This window comes from Choloepus didactylus, chromosome 1, assembly GCF_015220235.1.
Source record: "Choloepus didactylus isolate mChoDid1 chromosome 1, mChoDid1.pri, whole genome shotgun sequence".
Taxonomy (NCBI): Eukaryota; Metazoa; Chordata; class Mammalia; order Pilosa; family Megalonychidae; genus Choloepus; species Choloepus didactylus.
This window is the reverse complement of record NC_051307.1, coordinates 241,660,884-241,680,051: the sequence shown is the minus strand read 5'-3', so window position 1 is coordinate 241,680,051 and position 19,168 is coordinate 241,660,884. Positions and strand designations below refer to the sequence as shown.

Here is a 19,168-nt window from a genome sequence, read left to right as displayed (position 1 = left end):
AAAATGATTGCTTTTATTATTTATTACTATTTTTGTGTTATTCTTGGCTACATGGGTTTTCCTCAGGTTGATATGCCATTTTTGCTCAATCATTCAGAGATTGCTGAATACTTAGGTTAGCGCTGTTCATCACTGTTTCATTAAGTGTTGCAAATTGCTTCGTGCAAATTACTTTGGCGTGGGAAGGGGGCCCCTCACTTCATTGGATAGCCTTTCTGAAGTGGAATTATGTTGTCAGTTATAAGAATTATAAAACTTATTACATGTTGACAAATAATGCATGTCAAAATTAGAATATTTTGATCAGGCGGATTGAAATATGACAGCCCCAATTCATTTGGCCCTTTAAGGTCTTTTAGAAATGAGAAACACTTTTTGAGCATTCTCTAAGACAAAATGGGTTTCTTTCAAAGCCAGATTGTATGAACACAGGCTCAGCTACTTCTAGGAATAAGACAAAGCAGTGAGAAAGTTGCCTGCTGCGTGATTCTTGGAAAAAAAATAGAAATGTGTGCCAACACTCTAAAGTGTGAGTAAACATCCCCCTTTCTGGATCCTGGTAAAGACCAGTAAAGAAACTTCCCCTCTGGAGTGAAATTCTTCAGATTTATTTCCTTAACAGTCAGACCACCTGAAACTTAGCAAGTGGTATCATTGGATGACCTGCATATTTGGGTCGAATAGTTCAGGAATTCAAAAGCATATTTCTTTAAGCTCAGCAAGCTTGAGCTTTTGCCAAAGCCTTTGTTGGAATTCTTTGTACTGAGTGGTCAGTTGCTAATTCTTGAGAAGGCAACGCTTCTGAAGGGATATTAGCCTTAATAATATCTAACAGTTTGTGGATTACTTACTTTGTGTCAGCTACTATTCTAAATGTTTTACATGTATTAACTCATTTAATCCTGGAAATGTCTGAACTAGTTACTATTATTGCTCCCATTTTCCAGTTGAGGAAACTAAAGCCCAGATAAGTCAGGTGGCTTGCTTTGGCTCCTGTGGCTTGTTGCATAGCTAGTGCTGAGTTGGGATTTGAACCCAGGCAGTCTGTTTCTAGAACCCTTGCTCTCAACCCTCACTTTTTTTTAGAAAGACTTGTGGTAGCGGCTGTCATTCATGGTCCATACTGGAACCAGGGAGCCACGTGGCTCAGCCCTGAATCTCCTTTAAGTCTCTGTTCTGTCTCCTGGTTTATTTGTGAGCTTTTCCCTGGCCCCAAGCCCCAGGTCTCCCTGTCCACTTTCCCTGCTTTATTATTCTCCATAGCACTTACCATCATCTGACCTACTATGTATTTTGTATGTTGTGGGTTTTGTTTCGTTTTATTTTGTTTTTGGTCTTTGTTCCTTCACTAGGATGTGGAGGGTGGGGATTTTGTCTTGTTTTGCTCACCATATAACCAGCACTTACAAAAGTGCCTGACACGTCCTGGGTGCTCCGTAAATATTTGGTGACTGTTTGCTAAATGAATGAATGATTGTGATATTGTTTCCTGCCTGAACCAATATTGTAGTGAACCTGGTTCCTCCCTTTCCCTATCACCTACACTCATCCATTTTGTGTTCTTTAAAGTGTGGAAAAGACGAAGTGATTCAGTTGGGTTTTTGTTTTGTTTTGTTTTAATTAAGTGCATCAGCCATTTACTATGATTCCGTTTTTTTCCACTTGTGAGTTAGTGCAGTGTGGTGTCTTTTTGCAGCTATGGAGATATTTTTGAGGATCCATTTTGAATGGTGCATTATACTGCCTCCTAGACTTACTGCTTTGGCCATTTTTTAAAATAAATATTATTTTCCACATTACAAAAGAGTGAAGTTTGACCACTAACTCGCACCATACCCAAAATTAACTCAAAATGGATCATAGACTAAATGTAAGTATAAAACTCTTAGAAGAGTGACCCGAAGAGGCAGTGGTTTCTTAGATAGGACAACAAACGTAAAAACAAAAGAAAACAATAAATAAATTAGACTACATAAAAATTAAAAAGTTTTATGCTGCAAACAGTACTTTCAAGAAAGTGAAAAGACAATACACAGAATGGAAGGTATTTATAAATCATATATATTATAATATGGAATTTGTATATAAAGAATAATGAACTCTTAGAACTCAATAATAAAAGACAATCCAATTAAAAAACAGCCAAGTATTTGAATAGACCTTTCTCCAAAGAATGTATGCAAATGGCCAATAAATATGAAAAGATACACATCATTATTCATTAGAAAAATGCCAGTCAAAACCACAGAGATACCACGTCTCACACTCACTAGGTTAACTATCATAAAAAAGATAATAAAGAGTGTTGACAAGGACATGGAGAAATTGGAATCCTCATAAGTTGCTAGTAGAATGTAAAATGGTAGAGCCACTTTGGAAAAATAGTTTGGAAGTTCCTCAAAATGTTAAACATAGAATTACCATATGATCCATCTGTTCCACTCCTAGGTAAATACCCAAGAGAAGTAAAAACATACATCCATGCAAAAACTTGTACATGAATGTTCATAGCAGCATTAGTCATGATAGCCAAAAAATAGAAATAACCCAAATATCATCAACTGATGAATGGATAAACAAAACATGGTCTATCCATACAATGGAGTATTGTTTGTCCCTTAGAAGGAACAAAGTTCTGATACATACTACAGTGTGGATGAACCTTGAAGACGTTATGCTAAACATCACAGAAACCATATATTATATGATTCCATGTTATGAAATGTCCAAAATAGGCAAATCTGTAGAGACAGAAAGTACATTAATGTTTGCCTAGGGCTAGGACAGAGCGGGTGGGGTGGAGAGAGATGAGGAATAACTGCTAAGGGTATGGAGTTTCTTTTGGTGAGTGGAGGATAAAAATATTCTAAAATTAGATTGGCTCAATGGTGCACAAGTATACGAAGTATATTAGTCAATATACTAAAAACCAACACAATGTACACCTTAAATGAGTGGGTTGTTTGGTATGTTATATCTCAGTTATATCTCAATTATATCTCAATAAAGCTGTTAAAAGATGAGGATTATTTTGGCATATCAGCCTTCAGTTTGGGCCGATGTTCTTAAACATTACCACATGAGAGGTGCCTACTTTTGTGATCTGTACGCTGTCACGCTGCATTGAGATGATCTGGTTTCAAGTCTATTTGCTGCCTGGGGTAGAACCTAAATCTTTGACTCGCCAAGTCTAGTACCACTACTGGCCCCTAGTAGCCACTCAAATATTTATGGAACTGAAATGGCAGCTGTATTGCAATTAGTTTAAGAGGGAAAACAAGTTACCTGGTGATTATTATCTTCAAAGACCCAGAGCTTCCTCTACCCCTTCCCTGACGCATCCTGTATATACATCATAACAACAATGATATTTGCTTTACTACTTACAAAGCATTCTCTGACACCTTAGCTCATTTGAATCCAAAAGCAGCCTTGTGAGGTGAGTACGATTGTTAGAGCCATTTTACAGAGAAGGAAACTGACTGGGAAAGGGTAAGTACATTTGCCTCAAATCATGCTGGGCTATCGGCAGACTTGAAAGCCAGGGCCTTTCCTCTGGACCATGTAGCGCCTCACATTCCCACGTTCATAAAGAGATCCTTCACTTGCGGGCGGCAGAATCACAGAGCGAGCCCGCTGCAGGTGGTATGTGAGCTTCTGAGTTTGACTTGTTTCAAAGTCAAAGAGAAATTACCCTTTTTGTGGCCCATTGTATTATACTAGCAGTTCTCTGGCATCAAGAGTTAAATCCATCCATAGAGACATAAAAGTCAGCAGTCAGCTTCTCTCAATCCCTGTGTTTTGTTGCAGACATATCTCTGGAGGCAAGAAAAATTGATTTGTATGATCAGATGCTGTTTCACACTGTGCCCACGATTCTACTCATTTTGTTGTGAAGAAACTGGTAACCAGCCTGTTTGTGTACTGCTCCCTGTGGCTGAGCTAGTTCTGCACAGCAGTGGAGAAATCCAGTTCAGCAGACATTTATTGATGTTCCTTCCAGGTGCCAGGCAGTGCACAGGAGCAGCAGAGCTAGAGAGATAAGACCTCATCCTGTTCTCTGACAGACCAGAATATTTTTTTAACTTTTAGTTTTGAAATAATTTCAACCTTAAAGGACAGTTGCAAAACCCGGAAAGAGAACTCCAAAATACCCCTACCCAGATACCTAGATTTGCCAACTTTTAGCATTTTGCCACATTTGTTGGATCGCTCTGTCTGTTTTCTAAACATTTGAGAGTAGATTGTATACATACTTCATGCTCCTTGAACACTTAAAACTGCATGTACATTTCCTAAAAATAAGCATATCCACTTAAGTAAGCACCTTAAGTGCAGTTATCAAGGTTAATAATTTAATACTGATAGAAAGCTTGCAGTCTACATTCCAATTATTTCATACATCCCAATAAAGTCCTTTTGGGTTTTTTCTCCTCTATTTTTGGAGCCAGTCTGGGATCGTTTATTGCATTTAATTGTCATGTATTGCACTTAATTGTCTCTTTAGTCTCTCTCTCTCTCGCTTTCTCTTTTTTTAATTGTGGACACATATACAACATAAACTTTCCCATCTCAGCCCCTCCTAAGCATACGGTTCAGTGGGATTCATCACATTTCACAATGCTGTGCTACCTTCACCACCTTGCATGACCAGAACTTTCCCATCACCCCAACAGAAACCCTGCACCCATTATGAGGCCATTGTATTTTCCAAGCCCTTTAATTCTGGGATGCAGTTGTTCTTTTGGGAGGGTATTTGAATTATTTTGCCTTTTACATTTTGATAAAATACAGTTCTCTCAGAAAGTTACCTTCTAAAATTTAGGAACTTTTTATGGAATATACAGGAAGAGAAGGAATGACCCAAATATTTAAAACTCAGCTGTGTATATAATGGTACAGCCACTCTGGAAGACAGTCCGGCGGTTCCTTAGAAAACTAGGTATAGAGTTACCCTTCGATCCAGCGATTGCACTTCTTGGTATATACCCGGAAGATCTGAAAGCAGTGACACGAACAGGTATCTGCACGCCAGTGTTCATAGCAGCATTATTCACAATTGCCAAGAGATGGAAAAAACCCAAATGTCCTTCAACAGATGAGTGGATAAATAAAATGTCATATATACACACAATGGAATACTATGCGGCAGTAAGAAGGAATAATATTGTGAAACATATGACAACATGGATGAACCTTGAAGGCATAATTCTGAGCGAAATAAGCCAGGCACAAAAAGAGAAATACACACAGAAAAGTGTAAAATAAATGGTTTATAATGTAGAATGTAGGGGACCTAGCGATAGATAGCAATTAGTGAAGGGGGAATGATAATCTAATAAGAACAAATAAGTTATCGTGGGTAAATTTAATGTTCTGGGAATGCTCAGGAATGACTATGGTTTGTTAATTTCTGGTGGGTATGGTAGGAACAAGTTCACAGAAATGTAGTTATCTTAGGTTATCTGTTTTTCTTATTCCTTTCCTGGGTTATAGTCTGTATTTTCTTGGGGTAGAATAGGAACATGTTGGAAGTAATTCTAGGATATTTGTTTTTTCTTATTCCTTTGTTTTGGTTTTGTAATTTTATGATATTTGTTATTCTAGGGAAAAAAAACTTATGACTCTACAGTATTAAGGGAAAAAAACAAGAAGAAAGTAAAAATTGATTTTCAATGCAAAAAAAAAAAAAAATACCAAAAAACTCACCTGTGGTACAAACAGAACTTTCACTTCAGGGTCAGCCTTCTTGGATTCAGTTTTGTGACATTTCATTCTTTGAGGTAGGGGGCAGGGACTTCAAAAATTAATAGACTCAATTTATAGGCTCTAAATAAAGTGTAAGGATTCACATAATTGAAAGTTATCCCAGCCGCCACCCCATTCACATTTGCAAGTGATCATGTCTGTGTATCCTGTGTGGTTGAAAATGCTAGACATACTGTACCAACATCACAGTATAAAGGGCAATGGAGGAAAATTACAAAGTTGAGTAAAGCTCTAATGCCGAGAGGCAAATTGGGCCTTGGACATGTTGTCTCTGCACCTCACGTCTCTTCTCTGTAAAACCGGAAATAATAGAACCTACTTTGTGGGGCTTTGCCAGGATTAAATGAGATAGCAAATGTAAAGCACACAAAAAGCCCACAATACATGTGTATTTTATTAGAACAAAAATAGCCATGTTTATGTATTCCCTTTGTCTTGTTTTTCCTGTTTTTCACAAAGTTGTTCTCTTGTACATTCAACTTGGTATCCTGTTTCCTTACTGCACATTATTTTATGACCATTTTCTATCTTGCTGTGTTTGTACTGTTATTTTTTTAATAGTTGCACACTGTTCCATAGGATGGGTATTGATAGCTGATTCATCCTCCAGTTGGACATTTGGGTTGCTTCCAATATTTCTGTATTACAAATAGTGCTGCAATGAAGTTTTATGTATGTAGTGTATTCACTTACTACCTGGAAATCGTAGAAAGGGTACATAATCTCTGGATTTTTGTTGCCTAGTCATGCTAAGTGGGGATAAGAATAACATCTACCTGATTGGGTAGCCGTGTGGATTAAACAAGGCAATACAGAGAGAGCACTTGGAGCTGTGCCTAGCACTTACTGAGTGCTCAGTAATCATTACCTCTTAACCCCTGTTTTGGTTTATTTCTTTGGGCTTGCTCTTCAGTGATGGGGCTTCTAGATTTACTGCTTTCTAGAAGTAGTAAATTATCTCAATGATAACTTTTTGTATTTAGTTTGTATTGCAGTTATGATGTCAACAGCAATACGTGAAAGGACCAATTCCCCACCCCCTCAATAGCAGTCATTCCAGTTTTTGACTGTGTGACTCTTTCCCCTTTTAAACAATAGTATAAAAACAGTTCATCCATATTTGAACAGCTTGTTATGACTGGGACTCACTTTTTTTTTAAACATTTTTTATTTTAAATATAATGTACAGAAAAGTGGTAACTTTCTAAGTATGATTTAACAAGTAGTTTTAGAACAAATTTCAAAAAATGTTCCACAATTTCAGTTATTTCCTTATTGTGAAATATATAACAGAAAAGTGATAACTTTCAAAGTACTATTTACCAAGTAGTTGCAGAGCAAATTTCAAAGAATGTTATGGGTTACAGTTCCACCATTTCAGTTATTTTCTTCTAGCTGTTCTAATACCCTACCGACTAAAAAAGATAAAATATTTATATAAAGATTCAGTATTTATAATCATTTGTTAAATTCTATCTTGTCTGTTGCTACTTCTCCCTCTTGTTTGATCACTGTCTCAATATTCAGGGATATCTGGGTAGTGACCACCCTGTTTCATATTGAAAAGGGGTATTGACATTTTGGGGAAGGATGCATCTGGTTAATGTTCTTGAAGAGGCTGTTGGCTCTGGGTTTTGGGACTTATCTGGCATAGGAACATTCTAGAGGATTTAAGTTTCTGAAAAATAAACTTAGTGAGTGAAACTTCCATAGAGTCTCAGATAGGGATCAGGGTATTCTTTAGGGTTTTCGGGACTCCTGTTGATTTGGGCCTGGCATGCTGTGGCCATTTGGAATATCGAGCTGAAGTGTGTGTAAGAGTAGCCTCCAGGAGACTTGGACTCACTTTTGCTCACTCCCTGGATCAGACCTCATCTACATAAAGATTAGGTTCCATTTTTTAATTTTCAATTTTGCCATTGGGTTGGTAATCCGTTTTTCTTAAGCTTGCTGTCCCCAGATGCTTTTTCACCAGATTGGAATGTGACTTGGTCCTCTGAAGTTTAAAAACCCAGTGTATTTTATTCATTACTGAAGAACATACCATTTAGGTATCTTCCTCCTCTCTCTCCCCACTCCCCATCAAAAAAACAAAGCCAACAATTTAGGAAAAATCTGTTATGATAAATAATAATCTTAGTGATCCTTTCTACCCTCCAAAGAAGAGAAATTGGTAAGGGTGAGCATATGGCCTGGTTTGTACGTCTGCCTGCTGTCGTTATTCATAGTGCCCCCTTCACTCTCAAAGATGCCTAGTTTGTGTGATAAATTATGTCACTACCTTGTCATAGGGGATTCCTTAGTAGCTGAGGAGTCTGCCTACACCTGCCACCTCTCTACTCCCCTGGACAGACCTAACGCCTATCTATCTAACCATCCCGGCCCCAAGACAGGTTTCTGCTGTATTGCTTTCACCAAGCTAAGCCTTGGAGATTCTCTTACATGGGTCCAGTGTCTTTAAAATTAGCATTGGCCAAACAGCCATTCACTCAAGTTTTTCCATATTATCACCCTTTTTTCTCCATGTCTTGCAGATGATTGTCAGTGGCATAGGTAGAACAATTTTCATTTGCTTTTAAAAGCTGCTCTTTGAAAAGTGGACCTTTTCTGTGTAGTGACTTTTTTTTTAAATTAAATTCGGTTTTATTGAGATATATTCACATACCATACCATCATCCATAGTGTACAATCAACTGTTCACAGTACTATCATATAGTTATGCATCCATCACCCCAATCTATTTTTGAACATTTTCCTTACACCAGAAAGAATCAGAATAAGAAAAAAAAAAAAAAAAAAAGTAAAAAAGAACACCCAAAATCGTCCCCCCATTCCATCCTATTTTTCATTTAATTTTTATCCCCATTTTTCTGTTTAGTGACTTTTTAATTCTAGTTTTCATAACCTGGATATCAGACTGTTGCTTTCGCATGATGAACATAGTGTCTCATGACTGGAATTTGCTTTGTTTTATAGTACCTGTACTCCTTATATTTTTCAACAGCTATTTTGTAAACAAATTATGTATTTCTCCATTGAAAACACACACATACAAACACACGCAAAAGCTGCCCTTTGCCCTTCAGAATTATATATTTTGGTGCTCAATTGATTCTGTAGGCAAATGCAGCATTTCTCATTTCTCACCATTTGGCAATTTAAAAAGTTGTATCTGCTTTCAATTTCATCCTAAATGCAAACCTCTTCTTACTAGGACTTTTAATGCGGCTCTTGCCCATTTCAAACATAACAAGGTTAACAATGTGCATAAAGCACCTCAAAATCCCTCCTGCAGACATCAAGGGGGCAAAGCAAGGACAAATCTAAGGTGATAAAGGACAGCTTCTATCTCGATTGGTCAAAGGCAGAGTTTCATACATAAGTGAAAGTTTATGAGTACAGAAGCCTCTTTGTGGGCAAAATAAGAAATAAAATAAGCCTTTCTAAAAATTTAATAATCCCAGCTTCTCAATGATAACTTTTTGTATTTAGTAAACTGCATTTTAACTGGCATAAAAGGCTCTATGATTTGAAATTAGTCGTCTACCTGTCCTGTCTTTTTCCCCAAAAGTACCCATCATCCCTTGGGTAACTTACGTATTGACGGTTTTAAGGGGGAGAGATAAATGCTTTAATGAAGGATCCTATCAGGCTAAACTAGTGTGGAATCAACTTGGAGTTTCTCTTTCATGATCAGAGTGTGACTTTTCAGTGGAGGACCTGCTTTTATTTTTTTCTGTTTTTAACTAGGTGACTTCCGGATGGTGCTTGGAGAGGATAAGAAAAAAGTGTTGAATATTGTGAAGCCCAACGTAGAGCACTTCCGTGAGCTCTATGGCAGCATTCTACAGGAGAATCCCCAAGTGGTGTACAAAACCCAGCAGGGCCAACTCGAGGTAAACTATGTATGGAAAATCACTTACATTGTTTCTAAGTATTCTAACAATTCTGTAATTTATATCCTTCTAGTTAACGATATTTTTGGAGGCTGTGTATATATTGATTAACCAACTTTAAAACCAAAGTTTAAACTCTGGTTCAGGTCAACACTACTATGGATATGGTCCTGCTTTATGATTTAAACTAGTAGTTCTTAACCCTGGCTGTCTGTTCAAAACAAAACAAAACAAAACAAAAAACCACAGGAGCTTTTTAAAAATTCATATCCATATGAGATTCTTATTAGTTCTGTGGTTGGGCCCTGGCATCTGTTTTTTAAAAGGTTCGTAAGAACAGTTTGACAATGTCTATCGATACAGATAAAATAACGAAAAGCAAAAAGGATTGTGCACAAGGATTATTTGTCACATCACTTATCAGAACATCTAACAGTAGTGGACCATAGACCAGTAGTTCTCAAATGTTTTAGTTTCAGGACCATTTTATATTCTTAAAAATTATTAGTAACACCAAAGACCTTTTGTTTGTATTGGGTCATATCTATCAATATTTACCATATGAGAAATTAAAATATTAATTAATTAATTAAAAAATAATCCATTACTTGGTAGCAGAGGTCATGTATTTTTAGGAAAAATAACTGATTTTTAACCAAAAAAAAGTAACTGAGAATAGTGGCATTTTTTTTATAATTTTTTCAAATCTGAAAAATCAGCTGTATCTTCATAACTGTTTCGGCCTTCCGTCTGTTGCAATATGTTGTTTTGGTTGCAGTATAAGAAGGAAACCTAGCCTTACACCGATCATGTATTTAGGAAAGAAAGGAAAACCTTGTGGACACCTGAAAAGGTTCTCAGGGGTACAGGGGGTCCTCAGACCACCCTGAGGGAATCACCATTACAGACCATCCTTATTTGGAATAGTAGGTAGCAAAATATATACTAACACGAATGCTAATCCAAGTATATAGTTAAGCAGGGAGGAAAAGTATAAGGGGTATAACAGTATGAATAGTGTGACAATATTTATATTTTAGAAAATGAATATTGTATATAAACATATGCTTCTGTATACTTAGAATAAGCTAACTATTACTACACAAAAAATTTGTAATAAGGGATCACCTTTGGGAAGGTAATTAGGGGCAGAAGTGGGAGAGAATATTATTTTCCACCATGTATGTCTTTTTTTGACTATTTGAAATTATTGCTATGACATGAATTACCAGTCAAGAATGGATGAAAATAAAACTTCAGATTACCTTCTTTCCATTGCAATCCATTTGTCCTCCCTTCTCCCCATCAGGTAACCTGACAGTTTGGTGTACATTCTTCCAGATCTTTCTCTATGCATTTTTAAATATATTTATACATATATACATGCATATAGAGTTTGGAATATTTTGTTTTACATAGATGGGCTCATACTTACACATATTATTCTGAAGCTTGCTTCTCCCTCACCCTCACTTAGGTTTATTATGTCTTGGAATTTTTCTTTCTAATACCCCCCAAAAAACTTTATTTGTTATCAAAACATTTTAAAAAATAATATTCTTAAGAGTTTGAAAATAAAATCAAAGAATCTTCCCTTTGAGAAAAGTAACTCACTTGGGTTTAAGATTTGTTTTTGACTATAGAAACTGCAGTGTTTTTTTTATTTAACATAAAGAACACTGTATTTTACTTTTTTGCTCTTTCTCTTCCAAACAATAGGGGCAACTAACATTGTATTGAATAACAGATTAAAGGAATTTTTAGTATTGAAAAGGGACCTTGAAAAAAATAGGAACTATTTTAAACATAAGAAAAGAGTAAAGTAACATATCAAGTTTTCTGTTTTCTAGGACCACTCCTAGTACCAATTGTGTAAGATCAGGACTGGGCAGAGTTGAAATAAAGGCCTCATCTGATCCATGGCCAAGCTCTGGAGCTAGATGGGCCTTCAGAGTTGTCCCGACTCAAGGCAGAGAGGCCAGCCAGGCCTTTGTACTCCAGTATTGCCAGTCACTGGATCTGGGCAGCGCCCTTTGGCTGAGGACAGTTCTGGGAGGTGCTCTGGGAGACGGGCTCGGCCGGCTTTCCCAGAAGCTGGGGGAATGAGTACTTTGGTCCTGAAAGCAGCATCTGGGTGGCATTCCACACACGCACTATCATGGGACCATATCTGCCTTTAAAATAATAATAAAGATGACTATTGAGATATAATTCACAGATCATAAAATTCACCCTTCTAAAGTGTACAATTCAGTGATTTCTAGTATATTCACAGAGTTGTGCAGTCATCACACAATTGAATTTTAGAACATTTCCATCACCCCAAAAAGAAACCCTGTGCCCACTAGCAGTCACTCCCCATTTCCTTCCTCTCTCCAGCCTGTGGCAACCAGAAATCTATTTTCTGTCTCTATAGATTTGCCTATTCCAGACATTTTCATATAAGTGGTATCAGGCAATATGTGGTCTTTTTCCATATCTATGTTTAAAATGCAATTTGACTCTCAAGATTTAACTGAATGGTTTCATTTTCATGTCTTAATGAGAATTAAAGATTAAGGAAATTTTAGGCAGAATTTAGCATTTCATTGAAATATGTCACCTAATATTTTGTCTTCAAATACATGCTTTCTGGTAAAAATTGCAGTGATTTCTTTTCCTCAAGAGAAAGCATTGGCAAATATTATTTTCTAATTCTTCATATTACTCAAGCCATTTTGGCATTTCCAGAATTCCTAGAAGTTTCATAGGTAAAGCATGAATAATCTGAGAACTTGGACCCATAACATGAGTTAATAAATGTCATTTCTTGGATACTTTCAGAAATAGGTACATTTTTTGTCATGTATATAGCCAAAACTAAGTAGAAGATGAGCCTTTGAATTTAGAGCCGTGCTCATGACAAATACTAAATATTCGGGTAAAAACTGCCCTCTGCCTTTATTGAAGCCTCTAAATAATAGCATTTTTCTTCTTTACATGGATTTTATAGACAAAACTAGAAAATCTATGCATTGGAATGTACTCAAATATTTGTTGGAAGTAAAAAAGTAGAATAAATGAATTTTAATTACTAAGAAAGTTGATCTTATCTGGAGAATCTGAATCTAAAATTTAATACATTCATTTGTCTAATTTTTTCTTACTGTTCCTTTAATTGAAGCTAAACCTAAACACTCATTAAAAGAATACAAGACAGATTCTTACCTGGAAAACAACATGATGAGCTATTGAAGGAAGTATCATTGGTTTTCATCTTGGCAGGGGGTCAATGTTTATGTAATTGTTTTCCAAATTTAATTCCATGAAGTAAAGTATATGAGACCGGGAGTTAGGGAAGCTGAATTCTGGCCTCACCTTTGTGACTTACTTTTGATTCAAAGGTTTCCAAGTAAAGTATGATACGTATTTTCATAGGTGTTTTATTTCTGTGTTTATCTTCCAAGTTGATGTATTTTAAAATAAGTTGGGTACAGAAACCACTAGTGCAGCTTCCTCCTGTTGAACAAATAATGACAAATTTTATTGATTCAGTTATTCATTCCCTCATTCAATCAGTGTCTTTTGAGTCTTTGCTCTGTGCTGGAGGATTAGAAGATGAATGAGGTTAGTCTTTGTCACCAATTTATTCCCACAGTTTGTGAAATACAGCCTTGTATGTAAAAGGTGCTGCAGACAGGAGGCACAGTTTCAGATCCTACTCTCTCTTACTACTGTATGATCTTGGGAATATTACTCAGTTTCCCTGTCTTTAAAATGTCTTTAATTTGAGTGCCTGGATTTGATGGGGCCACTCTGCATGTTAGGTGCAGCCCCACTTCCTTTAACTACTGGATTTAAGACAAGTAGAAATTTTTAAACTGAAAGTAGTCGTTCTTTTCTCATGTAGAAATGGAGTGTTGCAGAAAACAAATTGTCTTTTTTGAAGGGACTTAGACTCCTGAACACCTACACATTCCACTTCAGAAAGGAAGAGAGAGTTTCTCCTTAGCGTGCTACAGAGTCTGAGATGTGGGAGTGTATATGTTTGTGTGATTTTAAAGAGCAGCTGCTGTGTGATTTAAAGGGAAACCATTGTTTTTGGCTATTTATAGAAGTTGAAGTACTTTCCATAGACAGTGTCTTTTTTTTCCCCTCAGATAGATAAAAGCCCAGAAGGACAATTCACTCAGCTGATGACATTGCCCAAAACCTTACAGCAACAAATAAGTCATATTATGGACCCTCCTGGGAAAAACAGAGATGTGGAAGAAACGTTGTTACAGCTCGCTCACGATCCTGACTGTGGAGAGGTGGTGCGACTAGGTATGTTTATGACTTTGACAGGAAGTGCTGGCCCTGGGTAAAAGCAACCTTTGTGACCGAGATTCATGTTTAGTCTTTCTTGCCCAGTGAGATTGAGAGAGAGATTGCCTCTAGGAAAAGGAAAACACTAGCAATCCAGGGTTTTTTCCAAATCTAAATTTCCACTTGTTTGAAGTAGGGTGGTGGAAGTACTTCTGGATCCTACATCACTGTCATAAGGGAAAGAGAAAGTTTCTTTTGCTTCAAGGAACATAACTTCTAGAAGTCATTTAAAAGAGATGCCTGTGTCCTTCTTCATGGTGGTCTAAGAAAAAAGGAGACTGGTGACATTTTTAATGTTTTTGAACATCAAGAACACAGCTTCCTTCCACCCACTCCAATCGGATACGTCTCAACTGTGTTGAGCAGGCTCCCTTTGACAAAGCCACACAGCATTATCCCAGGGCCTCCTTAATTTTTACCGAAAAAGGTGAATCTTATCTTCAGAGACCACTTATCTTTGAGGTGTTCAAGATCATTTATAAGATCAGTCAGTAAAGAAATAATTACAGGATTGAAGATGATGCCTTCCCTCCTCCCTCCACTGAATCTTGACTGAATTCCTCCAGGGTGCAAGCCACTGTGCTAGATGCAGTTTACACTAATGATATTGAACATTAAGCCAGAGTTGAACATGAGCTATAATATATATGCACCACTCACACTATCTCATTGACCAGCCCCAGGTTTCCAGAGCGTATATTTAGGTAACCAGGTACCTATAATGAAGACTAATTTGTGCAAGACGTGTGTGTTTGTTTCAGCGTGATCCTGGTAACGGTGAAATCTCTGCTGCTTTTGTAAGGAGATGCAGAGCTCGTTTACTGGTGCTCCTCACTGAGGAATCCTCTATATGAATTTTCAGAATGACAGTTTTTCTCATAGAAAGATGTTTTATATTTTTCCACATTTTGGGATTGAGAACCAGCAGTTTTACACAGATTAAAGTCATAAAGCCTGAGTTGGAAGAGACCTTTGAGGACCCCCTAATCCACTCCACCTTGTTTTACAGGTGAGGAGACCCAGGCCCAGAGAGGTTCAGTAATTTGCCTGTGCTCACACAGCTGGCCGACAACAGTGTTGGCTATTCCAGTCTCCTGGCTGATACCGTTTTCACAGTCACTCTGGGACACCAGGACAGAGATAGACTTGCTGGTTTATTGAAAAGAATATTTAGTTTCCGTGTTCAAACTGTTAGAATTACTAACGTGGTTTTTGGTTTTGTCGCACAGGGCTTTCTGCAATCGTGAGGCTTTCTAGTATGAGCCAGAGCACCAAAGGCATTTTTACTGCTGGTAAGAACTTTAGAGAATCCATGCTTAATGTGCCTGCTGGGTTTAGTGGCTTTAGCACTCTTGGTTAGAATGTAAATCTTTATCTGTATCCTTTAAGGACTTAGGAAGTGCTGAATTTTGAATTTTGGTCATTGTTCCAGTTTGCTAATGCTGCCATTTGCAAAACACCAGAAATGGATTGGCTTTTATAAAGAGGTTTATTTGGTTGCAGAGTTACAGTCTTAAGGCCATAAAGTGTCCAACAACAGGGTACCTTCACTAAAGGATGGCCAGTTGCATCCGGAAAACCTCTGTTAGCTTGGAAGGCACATGGCTGGCATCTCCTTGCTCCCAGGATGCGTTTCAAAATGGCATTCTCCAAAATGTCAGTGTCAGTTTCCAACAGCCATCTTCAAAATGTGTCTCTCAGCTGTAGTGCGGTCTGGGCCTGTGTGGCTCTTTTTAAAGTACTCCAGTGATCCAGTCAAGACCCATCCTGAATAGGTTGGGCCATATCTCCCTGGAAGCATTAAATTAGAGTTATTACCTACAGTTGGGTGGGTCACATCTCCATGGAAACACTCAATCAAAGGATTCCAACCTAATCAACACAAATACATTTGTCCACACAAGACTGCATTAAGGAACATGGCTTTTTCTGGGGGACATAATATATCCAAACTGGCACAGTCATAAACTAGGATATGGCAATAATGAGGCGTAACAAGTGCTATAATCTGGTTGTCTAAGATCTCAAACTAGTTAAGGTACTGTTGGAAGACTTTATGCCCCTAGAGTTTCTGAATAATTCTTACATGCAGGTTTTTTTCCTCAGATTTTTATATTTATCAAAATTATATGCATGCACATAATTGCAAAACCAGTAGTACCTTGCTCTCACTCCCTGCTTTTCCCCTCTGCAGGGATGACTGTTTATAACTCTCTTAGTTGGTTATTTTAGTTTTCACTGCCTTTTTTCTAAATAATAATCTTATATTGCTCCTCATCTATTTTTCAGTTTTAGGCTCCATCTCTTGACTTCTCACTATGGAAGATTAGAAGTCAACACTTTCACCCATCCTTCCCACATATATTGCCTCTCCTATCCCTCTATTCTCCTAATATAGGCACATTGTTATTTTGGTCAAGTCAGTATTCAGTATTTACATCATTATGGCTATTGCTAATGTTATCCACAGGCAAGTTGCATGATACACTTTTCCTTCCCTGCACAGCTTTCTTTTCCTATGGTGAATGTCTTCACCTGTCTCCCCTGTTGGATTCCCATTTCCTGTATTTTGTGTGTTCTACTTTCTTGCTGTGCACTCTCATTTTAGTGAAGGGCATCATCCAGTAATTCCCTGAGAAAGGGTGTATGGAAGTAAATTTGGAGACTATGATGTCTTAAAATATCTTTATTCTATCCTCACACATAATTGATACCTAAGCTGGGTATAGATTACAGATCATTTTCTTTTAGGATTTTGAAAGCATTGCTCTGACTGCCTTCACATTTCTGGGATTGCTGTGGAATTCCAAAGCTATTCTCATTCCTAATCCTTTGCGTATGTCCTGTTCTTTCCTTCTGGAAGCTTGTTGGGTCTCCTGTTTTTCCCCATGTTCTGAAAGTTCTCAATGACGTGCCTTGGTGGGGCATCTGTTTCATCTTTTATTCTGGGCGCTCATTGCCCTTTTGGTTCAGAAACTCATACTTTTCAGTTCTGGAAATTTTTCTTGTCTTTTTTCTTTTCTTTCTTTACTTTTATTCTAGGACCATCTCCACAAGTCCTTTGGTTTTCTTTCTTTGGGCTTCTATTTTTAATCTCTCTCTCTCTCTCTTTTTTTTTTTTGCTCTTCTTTCTGGAATATATTCTCAGTTTTAGCTCCCAAGCTTTCTACTGAGTTCTTTTTCTTTCTTTCTTTCTATTATTTTTTTATTTTCTAAGAGATTTTTGGTTTTGTTTTTGTCCTTGGAGTGTTCTTTGAATGTTTCCTTTGTTATTTCATGGCATCTTGTTCTTGTTTTATGGATGAAATATATCTTTTCTTATTCCTACTGTATAAATGGTAGTTTTTTGGAAGTTGTCTATGAATTTTCTGAAGTGGGTGTGTGTGGTTTGGTTGTTTGGTTTCTGTCTTTTTTTAGCATGTTACCACTGCCCTTGAATGTACCTGGTGTCCGATATTACGGAGACCCCCTATTTCATCATCTCTAGAGAATTAACTTCCAGTTATCTTTTAGAGGATAGACAGTCACCACTCACCTGCTTGAAGTCGGGGAGGAGGTTTGGGAGTAACTGCCTCTTAAAGAAAGCCTGTATTCACTTATCTTTCCAGGCCTATATTCACTTCTACTTCCAAAGATTCCTGGTCCCCATTAATCCCTGAACCTTTGTGGGGTGGGGGGGGGTGAGTTTCTGCTGGGTAAAGCAGGTCACTTCTTGGCTTGCTTTTCTGCTGGCTTAGATTGGTTTCTTAAGGTATGCTAAGACAGTTTTTCTTGTCTGTTACATATCCAGCTTCCAATACTTTGATGCTCTTGTATATCCTTGTTGGTTTATAGCTTTAACAAATTCCTTTTACTGTCATTTTGCCAAGTTTAAGGGTTTAGTAAAAGGTATACTGTATGCATTCAATCTGTTATCCTTGCTGGCTTTATTTTTACTTTTATGTTTTATTCCTCAAAGATTCTTTCATTGCTAAACATGCATAGTTGATCTTTTTTTTTCCATGGTGTGCATTTCTAGGCCATTACGTTCACTTACACACTGTTTTAAAATATTCTTTATGATTCTGTCTTTTTTGTTGATTTTTTTCCTGCACTCTGTGAGTGCTATGAATTGAAAAACATTAGATCTTAGAAGGGGAAGAAAAAAGTACCCAAACTTAAATATATAGCATCTTCTATAAATTACAAAACAGTTGTAGTCTTACTGTATAAAGATGTCTCTTTGCTAACCAAGGGAAGACTGAATCCTGTCATTTTCTTACCCCAAAAAATTATCTGCTGGTATTTGTAAAATAATTTTAAAGCTTTTCAAATTTGTCTTTTCATTTATATATTTTTCCTTCTTTGAGAAGTTATTAAGAGAAATTGGGGGTATGACACCTTGGTAAGCTGATTTTGACTTCCTCCCCCCTCCCCCCTTCTTTCGACAGTCTTAGTTCAAGCCCAGGTTTTTAAGCTTATAGATTTTCCTAAATATCTTCTTTCTGTTCCATGCCAGATAAATAGCATCTCTCCAACCATAAAGGTGATGCACAAAAGATTGTGAAAGTTCTTTTATGCCTCAACATTCTAAATTTTTGCAAGGCTTGTTGCAATTTCTATTTGTTTATATCTTTTGATCCTGTAATTTCACTATTTGTAAATGAAGTATTTCAAACATACAGACAAGTATAACTCTAATTCTAGAATTTATCCTAAGAAAAATCATCAGAGATGCTAATGATTATTTTGTGTATAAAAGATATCCTCATGCCAGCATTGTTTGTGCTAGTGAAAATTGGTACAAACACTTAATTTTCACAATAGGAACTTGGCTAAATTATATATGATCTATCCAAGTTCTGTTACAGAAGCTTTAAATGGAATTTAAATCAGATCTAAAGTATTTTAATAGGTAAAGGTGACAAAACAATCGATTTCTTCCCAGACATGTCTTTGAACATCCTTATCTATGTCTTGCTTTTCCTGTTTTGGTACAGCGATTCAGGGAAGCAATTTAGCATTGTGAAGAGTGGGATCTAGCATTGAACAGACCTGATTTCAAATCATGTTTCTTCTTCTCACTAGCTGTTGAAATCTTGAGCAAGTTACTTAAACTTTTTAAACCTCATCTGTAAAATGGGACCAATAATAGTAGCTACCTCGTATGGTTATTG

At 37.0% G+C, this 19,168-nt stretch overlaps 1 protein-coding gene across 9 annotated transcripts in view; it reads left to right on the top strand.

Annotated features, from left to right (window-relative positions):
• The window catches only part of TAMM41 (TAM41 mitochondrial translocator assembly and maintenance homolog), an 81,961-nt gene that overhangs the window by 45,859 nt on the left and 16,934 nt on the right, over positions 1–19,168 (top strand). For all 9 annotated transcript variants that reach the window (XM_037802201.1, XM_037802208.1, XM_037802217.1 and 6 more), the window contains 3 exons: positions 9,520–9,665; positions 13,805–13,970; positions 15,242–15,304. In XM_037802201.1, coding sequence (XP_037658129.1) covers positions 9,520–9,665; positions 13,805–13,970; positions 15,242–15,304 — 375 coding nt within the window. The remainder of the gene's footprint in view (positions 1–9,519; positions 9,666–13,804; positions 13,971–15,241; positions 15,305–19,168) is intronic.